Source organism: Eutrema salsugineum, unplaced genomic scaffold (genome assembly GCF_000478725.1).
Source record: "Eutrema salsugineum unplaced genomic scaffold, Eutsalg1_0 scaffold_7, whole genome shotgun sequence".
Classification (NCBI taxonomy): Eukaryota; Viridiplantae; Streptophyta; class Magnoliopsida; order Brassicales; family Brassicaceae; genus Eutrema; species Eutrema salsugineum.
In genome coordinates this window covers 3479349-3498417 of record NW_006256486.1, presented here as the reverse complement: position 1 = coordinate 3498417, position 19069 = coordinate 3479349, and the positions used below count along the sequence as shown (strand labels likewise).

At 38.1% G+C, this 19069-nt stretch overlaps 4 protein-coding genes and 1 pseudogene across 5 annotated transcripts; all 5 read right to left on the bottom strand.

Annotated features, from left to right (window-relative positions):
* Nucleotides 1-396: 396 nt before the first annotated feature.
* On the bottom strand, nt 397-7319 carry LOC18010605 (presequence protease 2, chloroplastic/mitochondrial). Of its 2 annotated transcripts, none has more exons than XM_006393170.2 (19): nt 6930-7319; nt 6410-6584; nt 5788-5962; nt 5547-5679; nt 5351-5421; nt 4873-4956; nt 4656-4746; nt 4020-4540; nt 3775-3939; nt 3483-3701; nt 3276-3403; nt 2502-2691; nt 2198-2281; nt 2020-2117; nt 1614-1878; nt 1360-1522; nt 1079-1259; nt 903-974; nt 397-778 (listed from the first exon to the last, which is right to left on the bottom strand). In XM_006393170.2, the coding sequence occupies exons 1-19, from the start codon at nt 7201-7203 to the stop codon at nt 637-639; spliced, it is 3231 nt and encodes a 1076-aa protein (XP_006393232.1). In that variant the 5' UTR covers nt 7204-7319; the 3' UTR covers nt 397-636. The 2 variants fall into 2 exon arrangements, with proteins under 2 accessions (XP_006393232.1, XP_024006181.1); XM_024150413.1 differs by having other exon boundaries at nt 6410-6578.
* Nucleotides 7320-9069: 1750 nt separating this feature from the next.
* On the bottom strand, nt 9070-10076 carry LOC18010604 (probable carboxylesterase 3). Its single transcript, XM_024150412.1, is given in 3 exon segments — nt 9070-9496; nt 9499-9949; nt 9951-10076. Coding segments are annotated over 3 exon segments (957 nt in total). The 3' UTR covers nt 9070-9116.
* A 1693-nt stretch (nt 10077-11769) lies between these two features.
* Nucleotides 11770-13024, bottom strand: LOC18011051 (probable carboxylesterase 4, mitochondrial). The gene has a single exon (XM_006393168.2). The coding sequence runs from the start codon at nt 12944-12946 to the stop codon at nt 11822-11824; it is 1125 nt and encodes a 374-aa protein (XP_006393230.1). The 5' UTR covers nt 12947-13024; the 3' UTR covers nt 11770-11821.
* A 483-nt stretch (nt 13025-13507) lies between these two features.
* Nucleotides 13508-14678, bottom strand: LOC18011050 (probable carboxylesterase 5). The gene has a single exon (XM_006393167.2). The coding sequence runs from the start codon at nt 14576-14578 to the stop codon at nt 13619-13621; it is 960 nt and encodes a 319-aa protein (XP_006393229.1). The 5' UTR covers nt 14579-14678; the 3' UTR covers nt 13508-13618.
* Nucleotides 14679-17107: 2429 nt separating this feature from the next.
* On the bottom strand, nt 17108-18523 carry LOC18011262 (annotated as a pseudogene).
* Between the last annotated feature and the right edge of the window lie 546 nt (nt 18524-19069).

The following is a 19069-nucleotide window of genomic DNA, read 5'->3' as shown; positions in this document are numbered from 1 at the left end:
TATGAATTGATCTTAATCAAAAAAGTTAAATGTAAAGATTAATCTACTCCAAAAAGTAACCTAGAGATTCTTGATGCCAATGCACTAAAAGTTTCAATTTCACTTCGAACTGTTTTTTAAAACTAACTCAAAAACAAAACATATGAAGCATGAGACACACGAGAAAGCATGACACTGACAAGATTAGGGGACACATGATGAGTTGTGTTATAGATGCCTCTTTTACCCGAAGAGAAATGGAAGATTGAGAGACATTTGTTTTTAGCAAGCAATGCGGTTCAATCCCAGCCAGTAATAAAGCTAACGCTTATCCGATTCTATCATTTTGAACCAAATGTGAATCAAACAAGACAAGAGTAGATTTAAACCCTAACAGGTACAAATAAAATCCTGGAGAGCTTGTTCTTAAAGAGCGGAAGCTAAAGCCTACGTTTTAGCAATTTGGTTAATTTCATAAAGTGAACGGTTAAAAACGCTTCATTTCTATTTTCTACTGTGATAAATCATATGATGCTGTCATATAACTTTGTAAAGACCGAGATGTAGAACCCACAAAAATTACGAGCCTAGAGGATTTGATGCGTCATACCATGAACCAAAGAAGAGTTCTTCCTACTTTTTTTAAGAGTGTCAGAGTCAGAGAGCTTTCTTCACCTCGAAAAAGTTGGAGCGTTCTTTGTTTCCTGCATCAATATCTTCTTGTGATGCCACAGCCACTGCAACGCCTTTATCTTTAACAGAGTCTACCGCCTCTGCGAATTCCTTAAAGTCCTTCAAACTGTGAGATAAAACAAAAAAGGAAGTTAGTTTTCAATTCTATTCGAGAATAACAACGTGTTTGCAAGATATGTTTGAATTGACATATATTTAAGCTAAAGCAAAAACGAGAGATTGATGTTAACCTAGTTGATAATATCTCTCCACGCCTTGTCTGCCTCTCTTCGTCGGTTACGTTAAGCAAATGCCTCAACAAACTGTTGATAGATAGAGATGAGAAATTATTAGATTCACAATCGATTAGATTGCTTAAAATAAGCAGACAAAGACTAGGGAACCCGCAAGAATTAGACATCATTACCTGCTATAACCTTTGGCATCAGGGAGCTGGTATGAATCAACATCTCCAATTGTCCCAATAATTGCTTTAGTAAGAGTGTCTTCATCGACATCAAGGCCACGTAAGAAGTCTCCAGTTCCATCATATATTTCTAGTGTCTTCAGTAAGTTGGGATCACGGTAAGATAAGAACGAAAATACTCCTGAACAAGAGAAACTCCAAAGGTCAGGTCTGAAGGAGAAGTTCGTATAATTAGGAAAACTCTCTCCAATCAAAGAAAAGGAAAAGGAAAGCAGTCTTACCTGAGTGTGAATCAAAATCACAGAAGCCTCCATATGCACCACCACTTACACGAACACGATCCCATAACCATGTGTTACTAATATGCTTTGATATAACATATGAACTCCCATCAAGCTGATAGCCACTGCTGTATATATTACCCGCTTTTCCTACATAGTTCACCTGTCGAGAGGGCATGAGTGAAAATTGTGGTATACTAATAATACACACCCAAGGACACATAATATACAGATGGGTTTTCCTTTTTATTTACCTGCGTTGGTATTACTATAGCTTCATTTCTCAAAGGAAGTCGTGCAACCGAAGTGACAAGTCCACCAGACGGATTTTCAGGGAGTAAATCAAGGAATTTTCCAACAAATTTTTCCGTGCTTGTGAGGGACTTTCCATCAGCAGTCATATTAACTATGCAACCATTCCTAGAAAGGAGGGATCTTCTGATTTCTTCAAGTGAGGATGAGATTCCTTCCCAGTCTTGATCCACCTTCTGTTCAAGAGTTTGTAGAAATTCAAGGTAACTACAAAGAGAAAAGTACAACTGTATTAGGCTTTACTAGTTTCCGAATAGTTTCTTCTCCCACAGCCAGGTTTGAATCAAACCAAGAAGCCCCACAAATGGTAAGAACAAAAACTTTAAAGAAGAGTTAACAAGTTCCAACCTGAGACCACCCATCTGTTCAGACATCCATCCAGCAACGTTCAACATTGCATCCATCCTCGCAGCAGCAATTCCTTGACCACTTCCCCTCAATCGGTTCTGAATAGAAGATGAGTTGGGGTTATACTAAAACCGCCGTGTTCTATTTAGAACGCGAAAAAGAAGAAAAAAATGCATACCTCCATCTTTGCTCTACTCTGAGAGACGAATTGTTTAAAACGCTGTTGATCTGTAAATCGAACCTCTTGCAGCACACAGTTCATCTGTAGCAAGAAAAACAAAAAACACTAGTGAGAATCGTAAGTACCAACTACAACTTCTAACTGGAAACAAACTACATTTCAAGAATCGCCTGGTTCTTCTATCTAACTACAGTTACATTCTATGTCAACTTTTTTTGTCATTTGTTACACATACATTAACTATCCCAACGTACACAATCTCCAGCTATATGTAATAGCTGAAAGATATAAAGCCAGTTACCAGGTTAAAAAGGTCTTCAGCGCGTCCAACCATGGATTTTCCGCGAACAATAATTTTGCTACATGGGTCATTCTTACCCCACACAGAGGATGTAAAGGGATAAACTGATATCCCTCCGGTTTTCCTTCCAATCAACTGATTAAGTTGTACAAAGGTCAAATCTTGCGTGCCCATCTCTAGTAATGATTGACTGTCAAGACAGAAATAATATAGGAGTTAAAACTTATGAATTTAGCATGGGGTATCCCATAGCAGAACATTATTGGGAAAGGTTATCCTCTGTAATAAACCATAACTGGAAACAATCCTCAGCCAAACTTACGGAAGATTAAGAACATAGCATGTGAATGTCTAGGGTGAGATAAGAAAAAAGTGCAATGAAGCTACTAAAAATACTGACACTGTAATTCGATTGTCCTCTATACTGCTACTACTAACCAAGACATCTTATAATAGACCATGTTACTACAGCAGAAGGCTTGGAAGTGACCTTTTTGGCATAGAACTTTAACTGAGCGTTGTTGAGAGCACTAAAGTAAAAGTCAAGAATAGTAAAATCGACAAAGAGACTCTCTCGAACAAAAACCCAGCAATATGTAATAATTTTTTAAAACTAAATCAGACATTGAAACAGTGATTTGGTTATAGAGCAAATCTGGAGAACAGGGAATGCTTGGAATAATTTTGTTAGCAATATACTTCATTTCACATTTGTCATTATTTGCATTTCTGAAAAATTTAGTTAATCATCAGATGTAGAAGTCAACAAGTTACCAGAAGAGAGGTAACAGTGGAAGAAGCTCAGGCTTTATCGAACCCATATCAAAGACTACTTCACCGTAGAGTATATCATTTGTAAAAAGATCATGCCGCAAGACCTTCACGCCATTAATATCTCCAACCTGTAAAGCATCAAATTAGTATCAAGCTGAAAAAGATGCTGGGAATCCAACAGCATCAGAGAGCTTTTGAAATGATCACCTCAGTGGGAACATAGGTAGGTTCTTTTGAAATGTCACTCAAGTTTAAATTTGGAACGTATTTCAGTGCTTCGGGAGGGTCAGGAGTCTCTTGCTTCAATCCCAACTCCTCTGTCGCACGCGCTAGTTCTGCAAGATCCTCTTCTGTCATACTTGCTTTAACTTTTTCTAGAATATTTTTCTCTTCCACTTCCTCTTGAGAAGCTTTTTCTGGATCAGGCTGAAAAAAGGTGTTTTTGGCATATGATTATAGAAACTTAAAAAACGATGAGAAACTCAGAAACGGAAAGTACCTGCAATTCGATGGTAACACAGTGAGGGTTGTTTAAAATAAACTCCTCTATTAGCGGGGAAAAGACAGCCTTGGATCCTTCCTCGGCTATTCTAGCTTTCAGGGACTTCAACGGTTCCTCATACTTTAATGGCTCAAAAGGATCCATGTCGTATATCCATTTCGCCTAAACACCAACACCAAAATAAGAAACGTTACAAAAAATAAAGGATACGGCACACATAAGAAAAAGACAGAGAAACTCACAATTGATTGGAGCATGAGTGATAAACCACGAGGGAACGATCCTGTATTGTTTTCTCTCAGAGAAAACTCAATGGTATTCATAGATGCCTCAACAGCATCGGTGTCGAACCCCTCATCTGCTAACTTTCTCAGAGTATTCATGATCAATTCTTCAACCTTTTGGACATCATCATCGGAAACACCTTTCAAACCAACACTGAATTGGGGCTGGAGAAGTTCATCTTCCACCCCACTATTAACAAGAGCTTCTCCTAAACCGCTTTCCAAAATGATTTTTCTCAACGGTGAAGCAGGAGTTCCAAGCATTAGATGATCCAAAAACCCAAGTGCGAGTTGAGTTTGTAAGTCCAGTGGCTTGTCAGAGAGCAGCCAGTTAAGGCACACCATATGCTTCTTCTTAAGGTCACCGTCTCCACCAGCAGGATATTTTTCAACAATCCTACGAGGCACAGAGAATAGCTTTTGTGGTATAACCTTTGAACTTTCTCGTGCTTGACTTGCATCAAACATGTCCAAGTATTCTGTACAAGTTAGCAAAACAGAGATAAGATCTGTAAAATAATAACATAGGTCGAACATAAATCAAGAAACGGACAATTTCGTACTGAAAGTACAATACAAGATATGGCTCTTTACCACTCAAGACGCGGAGGCGGTGAACTGGATCATCATCTCCGTAGAACCATATTCTGGCGTTGCTCGGGTGATAATACTGACGGTGGAAGTCCTGGAATTTTCACCATGACGTATAATATTTTGAGCGTTGGAAGTCATACATACCATTACGCTTTTATTGCAGTATACTATCATATTATTCCATGCTTAATTAAATCACATGAAGTGCTTAACAAACCTTAAATTCCTTGAACGTAAGCTTCGGGATATCTTTTGGATCACCTCCACTATCAACACCGTATGTATTTTCTGGGCATAAGGCCTATCAAAAGAAAATAGAAGAGAAAACAAGTACACAATTCCATAAGAACCACTGAACCAAAGAACAATGAAAGCGGGTTATATAACAAAGAATCTAGGAGCAGATAATTGAAGTGACGTTTTGTGAGAAACTTCAATTAGATTTACTCTCTGACTGCACATCAAAGTGATGACCAGTGTAAGAAACTAACAAAATATTAAATGCAGACTCGCACATGCAAAGATACATATCAACAACACACACTTTGATCGGGTAAGCTAGAAAACATCAAAATTTTTAACAAAAGCAAAAATATTCATACAGTAAACATCCACTCGAACCCTTTACAGAAATTCACTCTCAGAAAGAGATTGTTAGAAGAAATTGTTCAAGAAAATTGAAGAGCAATACTTGCCTGTTGAGTAATCCGCCCTAGTATATTATCAGGCTGTGAATAGACACCTTTCATCTCATTAAAAACAACGCCTGATATGTGAAACATTAACAAAGAGACAGGGAAAGAAAGTTAATAATATAGTGGTCAAACAAACCGAAAGCTAAAATGCTATGTGTGAAAAAACATTGTATTAGCCATCTATAACAAATAGAACCTTTGTAAGATATGTCTTCTGAAGGATCGTTAAGCTCATAGTGCCAACCCTCCTGCTGAAAAGTGTGAACGTCATCCACACACTTGGGAAAGAACACAGCGTCCAAGTATACATCGACAAGATTGTAGAAATCCTAGCATAGATAGTTATGAAATGTGATCAAACCAAACTTGAAAATACGTGTACATAGCACAATGCAAAGAGGTAATGGTTAGGGAAGAAAAGAGTAAACGTTATATACCTTTGTATTTGTGGAAGCAACTGGGTAGCAAGTCCTATCAGGATATGTGAATGCATTTAAGAAAGTATGCAAACTTCCCTTTAAAAGTTCGACAAATGGCTCTTTCAGTGGGTACTTTCTTGACCCGCATAATACGCTATGTTCCAGTATGTGAGGAATGCCAGTGGAATCCTTCCTGCATCAAGAACCAAACTATTGTCTTATCACGGTCAACCACTTACGGCGCCTATTAATTCAATTGGAGTGTCACAAGTTTAGCTCTAGCTCATGGTGGCTATTCCAACTAAAAGTGTAGAACCATTGAACAGTAGCTAATTTTGACCTTGATATGCTATAATTTCATTCATTCGACTATAAATTCACCACTTGACCTCAGAATCTCAGAACACTTCATGGGCAACAACAAAGAAGAGGTTTTAAAACACAGAAACTGCGACCTGAGGTGATTAGCAATCAATTTGACCATTTAAGTTTAGTTGAAATTCCAAGAACCAAGCAACTGTATAAGTGTATACCAAGCTCTTACACCCAGATCAACAGGAGAACAGAACCGAACTTTCAAGTCACCGATACTAAAGATAAACAATCAGGGAAGATTCATGTGTACTACTACTACACTTACGGAGGAGTCCTGAAAACAACGCCAAAGACCTTGTTCTCATCATCGTTCGAAACAGACATCACCTCGCAACCCGTTTTCTTGTGTCTGAAGAGAACAGCCTTAGATTTACACTCTGAGATGAATTCCTCCCGTGCTTTCTCAAATCCAAGCTTCTCAGCTTCATCTTGACCTAACTCTTACGATAGACAAAACCACTCATCAGAACGGCCTACACTATGACACTGTTTAAACAAAAACATCAATGTATCTAATATAAGGAGAAAAGGTTCACATCTATCATTCACAATTGCCACAATGCACAGAAGAAAATGCTCTTAATCACATATAGCAAGCACATATGTGGTGTTAATTCAACCAAAATCCAAGGAAATTTCTCTATAGGAGAATCTATGTGGAATACAGCAACATCACCGACGATAAACACTTTGAATCTAACTGAAAAAAATATTATCTCGGACGAAAAATAGGAACAATTGAAATCACAGTTTCAAAATCCAACTAAATCGTTCGATAATCCCACCGGTATAAGAAGGTGCGGGTTGTGTAGCGAAGGCGCGAAGGGATAAGCGAGAAAATTGCCCATTGAGACTGCCACTCGCGGCGGAGGGAAACCTTAAGCCGCGGCGGAGAAATAGCTGTCTTCCAGCAGCTTCTGGAGTAGATACCCGGCGAATGTTGCCGCCGGCGGTCGCTGACGATGACCGAGAAATGTAGGAGCGAGGGAACTGGCGGAAAAATCGAAAGAAAAGAGAGGTCGAACCAAGTGACGAGGAACGAGTTATCGATCGGAGCATGGTCGCCGGAGTATCTTTCACCGGTGAAAGACTGAAAATAATTAAATCCCGACGGCGAAGAGTTTTATTCAAAGGTTTTTGGTTTTTCTCGATAGAGAATGGAAACGAAAATTCTAGTAAAGACGCATAACTATATTCACAAAATGTCCCACATCGGAAGAAACAAGTTTTCTCTTGTTGTATATATAAGTTTAGTTGACACTTACTGTACGTCGAGTTCGGTAACGCGGGCTTGTGATCCGAGTGGAGACTATAAGGTGATGGAACGTTGGACCGATCTTAATGTGCCGGGTTCGATTTGGGCTTTCAACCGGCCTGCCCGTTCCAAGCTGAGAGTTGATGGTTCGGACTCGAGCGAAGGCTTGTGGGTTCGGACTTTCTTAGAGCGGAGGAGACTGCGTTAGACTGGTTTCACAGAGCAGCGTCCACCTCCCGTTCTTGGCAGTGGAAGGATAACGGGCCGGTGCCTTCCGAGCCCACTATGACCCAATAAACCGGTCTCAATTGGACCATCACTTTTTTATACATTTTACTTGGTTTGCTTGGGTAACAAGAAATCTCTTTTATATTTTCGTTGGTTTTTGCGATAATGGTCTCAATTGGACCATCACTTTTTTTTCTTTCAATTTTTCCAACCAAAACAAATTATTTACAGAAGAAGTTTTACTTTAAATCTATTCGGTTGTAGTCTCAGCCAGCTCGTTAGGTACGTACGACTGATTGCTATGATGAGAAATGTTGAGATTTTCTGTTTTGTCTTTGTAGTTCTTGGTAAACTCTGTTTTTTTCTATGTTTTGTAAATGATTGGAAGTTGATAGAAAAGAAGGAGGGATACCTTTAGTGTGACAGAAAAATAAAATCTGAAATGCAAATGCAAATTATTTGGTAAAGCATAATCTCATACCCAAATTAATTAAACTCAATATGGAGATTAATTTTTAAGATTAGTGTTTTCAACTTAATATGTAAACTTAAGTTTTAGATGGGAGCCAGAACTGGTATATGATATATGCTGCACTTTCATTAACAAGAGAAGATGAATGACTCGTTTCTAGGGAGAGGTCGAGAAGAGAGGTTGACTAAAGATAGTTATGCATAAAGTCTACTTGTTAATCAGAATATCAAAAGTCTAATCCTCTGGATTATCGGAATATATGTAGGTTTTTATAGGAATGCATGAAATGTTCCCATGTACTATATGATAACCCTGCACGCACAAGTTTACTTGTCTTCCAAACTCCGGACTTTGATCCACAAGAGTTCTTACCAGTGAGTTACCTTACCATCAAAGAGATATGAGTTGTGCCTTACTGTTTGGATTAATAAAAAAGTAATCAATAATTTGACGCTGTTGATTATCTTCCATAACTATACAAATTGGTGTAGACGCATTAAAAACGGTTTAAAAAAATTTATCAGGTGGTTTTTACGTCATCAAAGATGAAGGAAATTAGAGAATTTTTAAACTAGATAATTTTTAATTAAATTAGATAAGTTTTATTAGAGGAGGATAAACAAGTTTTCTCGACTGGTGAAGAATTCTCCATTTGGATTTGGCCGATTATGATATGAACGATCCTTATCATTTATTTCCATAAATTAGTTTGGATTCTTGTATGAAACACTTGGTTATAAAAGAAAAAAGAACAACAAGGTTGTAATTTTGTATTTCGGATCTCGATTCAATATCTCTTGATTCTCTTCCGGTATCGAAGCCAACCATTAATTAACAATACCATACTTTAGGTGTAAAACACTTCTTTCAAATAGAATTGAATTATCTAGTAGTACCTTCTGAAAATTTTCATGAAAGGAAGCATCGAAATGTTTATTTTAAAGGATTATGTATACAGATGTTTCTCCTTATTCCATACTTGAGCAACAAGAAAAAGAAAAATTTAAATACTCTCTTTCAACGGTATATGATAAACTCCCGAAATGTCTTCATCAATTTCAAAGCATTTTCACAATTAAGGTTACGTAGATGAAAGCAATGTCCTTCTCCTTCTTCTTCAACCACTTCCAAATCTCCTTCCCATCCACTCTTCTCCAGCTTCGCCGCGTAAGCCAATCCTTGCCGCCCAAACACATCTTTCCCAGCCACCGCAACCAAAACCCTCTCACACCCCAACCCGGATATATCCGACCCGGATCCAACAACATTTAACCACGGATCATCCACTCCATCAACACTATTCGGACTCACGATTTTTTCCCAGATCTCCTTAATTCCTCTCCTGATTCCTTCGTCTTGCACATCTTTCTCGTCGATCGGATCTCTCCCCCAAAAACCGGATGCACCATAACAACTCCTTTGATTCTAGGTTTAATCTTCTCCTTCCCGGCTCTGATCGCCATGTGATGCGATATATTAGCTCCTGCGCTATCTCCGGCGACGAAAACTCTGTCGAAATCGGCGAATTCGTTGATCCAATCCTCTTCACCGGATCCATTGGAGTGAGAAAATATCCACTGAATCGCTGACCACGAATCATCGTACGCCGCCGGAATCGGATTCTCCGGCGCACGGCGGTACTGAACCGACGCGGCGAGGCAGTTGGAGGTTTTGACAACCTCCGTGAGGTAGTTGTGGTAAACAGGGGAAAAAGGAGACTCCACGATGTAAGCTCCGCCGTGGAAGTAGATGAGCAGTGGTAGCTTTTTACCGGCGGCGAGTTTTGGGGATTTATGAGGGAGAAAGAGACGAACGGTGAGGTTATGATCCGGTGAGTATATGACGTCTTTTTGAAACGACGTTGTTTTGTGGGTTTAGTGAAGCTGGAACGATGTCGTTTCCGCTAAGTCGTTCTACACTGCCGTTTTCGTGGATTCTGATGAACGGAAGATGGTCTGTGGTAAGATCAGAGTTCATATTTTTTTTTCGGAATGAGAGTGAAGAAACAGAACTATTATAAAAGAGTTTTTAGTTTTATATATATCGTTTAATTCAATTAAACTATGACATTTCACTTTTTAAAAAGATAAAAACGGTCCCTCCGTATGATATAACACGTATCATGATGACAGAGTTACCATTATCAATATATCGTGTGTTGATTAAACTCTACATATTTTTTTAGATAGGCACAAAATTGGTTGGAAAGTGTAACGTTAAAAGAAAGTTGTATATAAGTGGTAGCTGATCTTTTAATTGAATTCATAAAATATGTAATTTAGAATTTGATTTACAGTCAGAGGACATAAATAGCTTCTCTCTCTTTCTTTTTTGAGCTAGACACAGATTTGACATGAAATGGCGTTTGTTCATAAGTTATTGGGTTATTTATGCTAACAAATCATATAGTTTACGCTTTTTTAATATAACCAAAAGTTACATTTTTTTGTTGGAGATAAAAAACAAGAGTTACTTAACTTGGATTGTTTTTCCATATTTGGATATCAATAGCATTGGATACGATTGTGTGTACAACCATAATGCAGTTCATGTATCCAGACAAACACCAAAAAACTCAATCTTTTAGTAGGTAAATATATACATGCACCCGTGCATACATGCCCACAAAACTATAATTAAAAACAAAAACAAAGAAAATTCACATGGATTAGGATGAGCTTTTCTCGTTATGACTAAAAGTTTAATAGCAAAAAACCAAAAGTGCACATGAATAAAAATGCAGAGATTAAGAAATTAGTTTGTTTAAAACAAAACAGCATTTAACTAATAGTTAAAAATATAGTTCAGTCAATAAAAAAAAAATCGCATAATTCAACAAATTAAAAGTTCTTAAACATTTTAAATCATGAGAATGAGGAAGTACTTTACAACTAAATAATGATAATATTAAGACCATCGGCCCTTGTCCTACTAAATTTGATCTCGAATTAGTTCGCCTAGTGATTAAAGTACCCTTTGGTTACTGATAAGATCTATGAAGTCATATAGGTTCCATTCACGTTGGTCGTTGGAAGATGTCTGCTCTCCAAATGAGAATTAAATAACATGGTTTGGACCTCGTCTAGATATCCATCATATACAGGATTTGGACGTAGATCAATAAAAACATCTACTGTGGTTGAACGCTATTAACCAATTATTATTGTTCGACGCCAATTTATGTACATATTAGGTAACATAGATATGCATTCTTTGTTAGGTATCATATATATGTCTATGCAGAAACTTATTCGAAACGAAATTGTGTCACTGATTCTGCTATTGGGAATTAAAAGACCACAAGCCTCATATTCAGAATAATTCAATATAGGGTATATACTAACCAACTAGTTAATCCTACTGTTTTCATTTGTTAAAGGGAAATGAATTTAATTAGGTGAAATAACTTTGACATGAAATTACATCTTATAAGATGGAACAAAATGGACTTTGTTGGGTCTTGAACTAAGTCGTCCCGGTGTCTCGCCTTTGCATATGGGAACTTCAGAACTTGATTTCAGCTTATAGAATGCCTAGTTAATCATAATACAGGTTTGTAACAAAACTTAGTCTATGAGTCCATACAAGAATTTCTTGGTCCCTAAGGCTCCTTGTTCATCAAACTCTTTAGCTTTTGTTAGCATTTCTGTAATTGTGTGTGTTCAGAAGATGAAGCAAACAACAAATTTATTCTTAATTATACTCACAGTTTAAGATATTCTTTAACTGGCAATAAACTCCACAAATTTCTTCATGAATTTGGGAGCATTTTCAGAATCTGGGTTTAAGAGATGAAAGCAATGATCTTCATCTTCTTCCTCCATCACCTCCACATCTCCTTTCCACCCACTCTTCATCAGCTTCGCCGCATAACCCAATCCTTGCCTTACAAACACATCTTTCCCGGCCACCGCAACCAAAACCTTCTCACATCCCATCTCCGAAAAATCCGACCCGGATCCGATTACATTAAACAACGGGTCATCCACACCATCGACGCTATTCGGGCTCGCCAGTTTTTCCCAAACCTCCGCAATTCGTCTCCTGGCTTCTCTGTCTTGCACATCGTGCTCATCGACGGGATCTTTTCCCCAAAAAGCTGGATGCACAATCGCAGTCCCTTTGATTCTAGGGTTAAGCTTCTCCTTCCCTGCTCTAATGGCCATGTGATGCGACATATTGGCTCCGGCGCTGTCTCCGGCGAGAAAAACTCTGTCGAAATCGGCGACTTCATTAATCCAATCCACAGGACCAGATCCATGCGAATGGGAGAAAACCCACTGAATCGCCGACCATGAATCCTCATACGCCGCCGGAATCGGATCCTCCGGTGCACGGCGGTACTGAATCGACACCGCCAAGCAATTCGCCGATTTGACAACCTCCGTGAGGAAATTGTGGTAAGTGGGAGAGAAAGGGGACCCGATGATCCAAGCTCCGCCGTGGATGTAGATAAGAAGAGGGATTTTATCGCCAGCGGCGAGTTCGGTGGCTTTTTGGGGGAGAAAGAGACGAACGGAGAGGTTAAGCTCCGGTGAGTATACGACGTCCTTGGAAACGACGCCGTTTTGTGGGTTTAGAGATGCAGGGACGGTCTCGGTGCCGGAAAGTCGCTCGATTCGACCGTCTTTGTAGATCTTGACGAACGGAGGATGCTCGGAGACGAGATCAGATGAAGAGTGTGAACAGATTAAACGGAGAGTGGTTTGAGTGGGTTTCCGGCGAAGGTTTCGGCCGGAGATGGTAACGCTGGTCGGCGATGAGTAAGAGCGAGGGAACTGGCGAAGGAAGCGGAAGAAGGGAGAAGGTGAACGAAGAGCAGAGGAACAAGTGAATATTCGGAGCATTGTTACCGGAAGAATTTAGCCGGCGAAGAATGGGACTGTTGTGTGTGATGAAAATAGTTTCGATAATGACGTAATGGAATTTTATCCGTATCAAAGATTTGGAGAATTAAATAACGATTTTTTTTCTCGAACAACAAAAAGTAATAATATTTTGATTCGAAAATAAATATTTTATGATGGTCGAGTATATATTCCTTTTCCAAATCTTTGCTACGGACATCTAAATTAAAATTAGACCAGTGTCGTATGTCTGTCTATAATAAGACTATAAGAGAGGTGTTTGATGCGGCGGATCTAGCTTTTTACAGTAATTCGTCGTCCTACCATTTTAAAAAAAATAATATCTTTGAGTTTGGTTTCATTTTAAATATCGGTGTAAAAACTCATATTTTTTTTCTTTACACTGATTAATTGTTATTGAATTAATCATGCAAAAAGTATAATACTCGACAAAGAAAAGAAATTTACTGGGAATCAAAAGTCGACAGAAAACATAACAAATTCCTCAGAAATTCAATAAATCCATTGTAGTATTTTTAATTTCTTGAAAACAGAATGACATAACTGAACTCAACTGCAAATTTTATTCATCATAATAATGATTTTAAGTTTTAACATACTTAATCACACCAAACTACATTCACACAAATCACTCGTTACATTAATAATTAATTAACCGATAATAAACCCGACGAGTTTCTTCAAGAACTTCTCAGCATTCTTAGAATTAGGGTTTTGGAGATGAAACACATGTCCTTCATCTTCTTCCACAACAACCTCCACATCACCTACCCACCCACTCTTCTCCAGCTTCGCCGCGTAACCCAACCCTTGCCTCACAAACACATCTTTCCCGGCCACAGCAACCAACACCTTCTCACACGCCAATTCCGAAAAATCCGACCCGGATCCGACCACGTTAAAAAGCGGGTCGTCCGTACCATCAACACTATTCGGGCTCGCGATTTTCTCCCAAACTTCAGCGATTCCGTTTCTCATCTCTCTGTCTTGCACATCTTTCTCATCCACCGGATCTCTTCCCCAGAAAGCTGGATGCACAATCGCGATTCCTTTGATTCTCGGCTCGAGCTTCTCCTTACCGGCTCTAATCGCCATGTGATGCGACATGTTTCCGCCGGCGCTATCTCCGGCAATGAAAACTTTTCCGAAATCGGCGAATTCGTTAACCCAATCTTCAGGACCAGATCCATCGGAATGAGAGAAAACCCACTTAACCGCCGACCATGAATCATCATACGCCGCTGGGATCGGATTTTCCGGCGCACGGCGGTACTGAACCGATACGGCGAGGAAGTTACCGGATTTGACGATCTCCGTGAGGAAATTGTGGTAAATGGGAGAGAATGGTGACTCGATAATCCAAGCTCCGCCGTGGATGTAGATGAGTAACGGGAGTTTTTTTTTGTTTTCGCCGGCGGTGGATTTATGAGGGAGGAAGATACGAACAGAGAGGTTATGCTCCGGTGAGTATACGACGTCCTTTGAAACGACGTCGTTTGTTGCGGCGTCTAGAGACGGTGGGATGATTTCGGTGCCGGAAAGTCGCTCGACGCGACCGTCTTTGTAGATTCTGATGAAGGGAAGATGCTCTGAAGCAATTTCAGATTCCATTGGAAGGTGAAAGAAGAGAATGAAGAGTGGTTGGTGACTTTGGTGTGTGATTTTTATGTTTTTTCTCTGACTATTAAATGAAACTAAAATTCTATAAATTGAAACTAAAAATCTGTAAAATTGAAACTAAAAGTCTGTTATATATATATAATTTTTTTTTTTTCGAGAAAAAAAGTCTGTTAGATATTAATGTTGTTTCACTGCATACAAACACGTAGTATTGATACTGGACACGTAACATTTTATATTTTCCTTTTTAAGGAAAATGACAAAAAGAGAGAAAGAAGTGTATATGAATTGTTTTCATAATAATTGCCAACTACTATGGGCAGATAGTGGAAGTACCTTCAAAGGAACCAAATCTTTGTTTGTTTATCTTTTTAAAGTATCAAAATTGTTGCTTTAACTTTTTAAAGTGTCAAAATCTTCTGGATTTCTCGGAATTGTCATGAAACAGATCGATCTATATATGGATAACGAATTTACTATGGTTATATCTCTTATATCGTAACACTGATGATAATTTTTTGTCGGCAACTCGTTCGTATTAATTATCAGCAATAATCAATCGAGGAATTTAGCCGCGAATACAAACTTTTTTTAATGGAGCCTGATGAGAGAAAAAGTATTTTTTTTTTGAAAGCCCAAAGAACTCATTAAAAAGTATTTAACCAGTAAGATCAACTTAGATCCCGATTTGACCAATGAAGCTTCTCTCCTCCGTAGAATCAACTCCGATCATCATTACCTCGAGACCAAATGCCTCCACCTTAACAAAGGCTCTTCATAAGAGGACTGAGAGAGATAAAACTCCCAGCCAGAAGAGGATGATACCATCGTTGGATTAGAGACACCAACATCGTCACCGGATCATGGCCTTACCACCACATACGTGAAAAGAAGCTTAACTTTTTGCTGCAACTAAAATCAGGAGTAAAATCTTCAATCGTGAACAATCCTACTCCATGAAACATTTTGATCTAGCAAAAGGATAGAAACCAAAAACTAAAATCAAAACTAGAAAAATCTGGTCAAAGCCGGAATAGTATTATCCGATGTAAGTCGGAATCCGATAAAAACTAAAAAACATCGATCAAAAGATAAAAACAAAAGAGAAAAAAGATTTAAAGAGTGAACAAAGAAAGAAGCAAAAAATTCTCAAGAATCCCTCTTCAATCACCCTTAGGAAAGAGAGGAGAGCGATTCCTTATATTCTATATTAAGAGTGTGAGAAAAGTATTTATATTACAAGAACCTTTAGAATCTGACTTTATTGTAAACATAAAGTAAAAAATAGAACTTTCTAGTAAACGTTTTCTTGCCTCTCATCTAGAAGAAAGCTCCAATACTGGTCTTCAGGAATCTCAAACTGATATTTTTTTTTTCCTTTGTGGATGTTGTTGTTTATGGTCTCGACGTATTCTGCTCACATGTAGGAACGATGCAAAATACAACTTGCATGAATAACCAATAGATTCTTTGTTTTGTCATGAATCAAGATTCAAGATCATCAAGGTTTTTTCATACCAAAAAAACATCAAATTTGTATTGGTCCACGTAAATCGGGAAACATTATTATATTCTGATCAATCCCAAAGGTGAGATAATAATGTGGTGTTTGGAATACTTTGTGAAAGATCAATTCGGTGAACAAAACTGAATGTACACAAAGAATAGCTTGTCAAGATTTTGTTTCCGTCTTAAACTATACATTACACAAAAAAGAAACCAGCCTTCAACAATTTGATTTTGTTTCCGTAGTGTTTACTTAAAACAGAATCAATTCAAGTACCGGAAAACGAGGAGGCCACCACCACACTGATTGTGAAGTCTTTATAAGTGACATAACGAGAGAGACAGTTTGAAAACAGAATGTGTTTCCTAAGAGCAATGATGTTTGTTAGATTAAGAGGACGGACACACCATGATATGGTTAAAAACTTTAAACAATATACAGGACATAAACAATCGGGTATTCATACAAATAAATTTAGGGTTTTTAACTGTGAATTGTCCCTCCTGCAGCAACAGTCACAAGTACAGTTTCTCCAACTGTTGCAATTAGTCCAGAGTATTTTAGAGTAAGGACTTAATTTTGCTAGAACCACCACGTACTTTACTTGTTCCAATGGAGTGAGCCATACACCAAACCCATGTATGTGTTTCGAAATCCATCCATAGACATACACCAGCTTCTATTATCATTGTTTATAAACTCAAAAGCACTTAAAAAATATATATATATATCCCAAAACCCAATTTATGTGGAATAAAAACATTAGTTTGCTCTCCCAGTTACGTGTAACACACACAATTAGGACATGATATGCTGAAAAGAACGAATTATCCTAAGCTACCCAAATGATAAAACTCACACGAAACCTATAAATGAGAAAGAAATGTGGTAAATAAAAAAAAAAAAACAAGTCATACTCACAACCAAAATAGCTAGAGTCTCTGTGCTATAAATATATATTATGACGACAACTTCAGCCATGGCCCTAACTTGAATAGAAACTAATTTAAAACTTAAATGTTAAAGAAGCTTTTGGCCGACTTAGGGAGAAAGGGAAGCAATATCAGGTAAATCATCATCATCCAAAAGACGCAGAGAATCAAACTTGTTAATGCTCTCAAAAACCTATAACCATCTTCTTGTTGCAGGTGAGCTTTAGATGAAGTGCTCTTAGGTTCACGCTTCTGTTCTGGTGGGCTTATAGATGTTGCAGAATTGTATGTCGTCTTCATAGTAATAAACTTGAGATCCTCTACATAGTCTACAAAGACTCTAACACTTCTGCTACGTTTCTCAGAAGCGCCATGGTTAGCAGCTCCAAAACCTTGGATTTCAACACTTCGGAGACTGCTCCTTTCGGGATTGAAGAAGAAAACATAAAACGGCTTAGATGCATCATGCGTCGAGAAAACAATTTCACCTGTAGCAGTCACTCCAACGATTGAATACACACAAAGAGTGTATTTAGGGAATTGATTCTCCCAAAAAGTGTAGCTATATTCCGACCATTCCGATTCAGGTTTCTCGACATTCTTTAAAACGGACAAACACAACTTAAGGGAACGCCTTGCACCAGGAGGAGAATCATTACACGTCCAAGTAATCACGCCTAATATACCCTTGTAGTTAATCAGTTCAGTATGATCCCCATAACGAAAGAAATCTCTGTATATAAACTTGAATTTCTCAGATCTAACATCAAAGCAAACTATCATGTAGCAAGTTTCATCTTTTTGTTCAGCTAAGTAATACAAAATGCCATTGATGCATATCCCTTTAGGCAAATAATGCCCAGGAAAGTGATTTAAAGAACAATGGATCTTCCTCCACAAAACGATTCCAGTTCCTAGTGTTAGAATTTCATACTGGAATCCAATTTCATCATAATTATCATTAGGATAGCGAACGGAAAATACCTTGAATTGTTTGTCAATTGGATCAAACCCTAAAAAGATTCTCCCACCATATATGCCTCTTTTAGGAAAAGGCAAGCTCGCGTACTGTCCAGTGCTAGGGTTACATATCACAGGAAGTTTATCCGCTTTTGAGATCGCTTTACGTCGACGGAAACAGATCAAACCAGAGGCAGAACCACAAATCTCTAACCACGTATTGTCTCCAAGGAACTTCATGTGACTGTCGGCGATTACTACAAGAGACGACGACTTGTCATCATATGGATTCTGAGGCTGAGTCGACGTGAAGAAACACCACTTATTGTCGTCTAGTTAGACGGCGAATAAGAGACGCGGAGGCCGAGCAGAGGACCTGGTAAGGAACAAATCCGTGAAAAATGGACGGAGAAAGATGGAGCCCCACTGCTTGGACAAGCAACGAAACCTCGCAATTGACTTTGCAGGCAATCTCGAGAATATCTCGATGATGAGATCAATATGCAGGATGGAATCTGAGTTTTCTCCTCTAATCATATTCGAGATGGTTTGTGTTTTGGTTACAGATGGACTTGATAAACACGCAATAAGATCTTAGTCTAGGGTTTTGATCGCAAATCAATGTAATGTGTATTCGAGAAGGGAGTATGGAAAACGATACTAATTAGATAGGGTTATATATATATATATATATATATATATATATATAGTTATTATACAATTTTATATGATTTTTGGAAAGTTGAGATCTTTTCAATATTTGTATGAATTTTAATGTTATCTACGTTTTTTTTGGTCGTATTAATGTTATCTACGTTTATGATACAATTTTACGAGATATTTGCAAAGACGAAGATCAAAAGGAAAATATAATGATTATAATAGGCAAATTGTATTTGTGATTATATTTTATTTCTATTTATTAATAATAATAATATGAAAAGAGTTAATTAGCTCAATAATCTAAAAGGGAGACGAATTTACAAGAATAACCAAGAGCCCACAGCAAACTAAAGTTACTGTGTTTATGGTCATCAGCAAAGATCTTTGTACCTCCGATATTTATTGTCAAGTTGAACGATG

What these genes read in the sequence shown, in the direction of transcription:
- LOC18010605 (XM_006393170.2), bottom strand. Translation starts at nt 7,203, where the DNA reads ATGCTCCGATCGATAACTCGTTCCTCGTCACTTGGTTCGACCTCTCTT. An exon ending in TTGCTTCCACAAATACAAAG is followed by an intron (nt 5,680 to 5,787) that starts GTATATAACGTT and finishes TATCTATGCTAG; the next exon opens with GATTTCTACAATCTTGTCGA. An exon ending in TTACGTTCAAGGAATTTAAG is followed by an intron (nt 4,747 to 4,872) that starts GTTTGTTAAGCA and finishes TGAAAATTCCAG; the next exon opens with GACTTCCACCGTCAGTATTA.
- LOC18011051 (XM_006393168.2), bottom strand. Translation starts at nt 12,946, where the DNA reads ATGCTCCGAATATTCACTTGTTCCTCTGCTCTTCGTTCACCTTCTCCC.
- LOC18011050 (XM_006393167.2), bottom strand. Translation starts at nt 14,578, where the DNA reads ATGGAATCTGAAATTGCTTCAGAGCATCTTCCCTTCATCAGAATCTAC.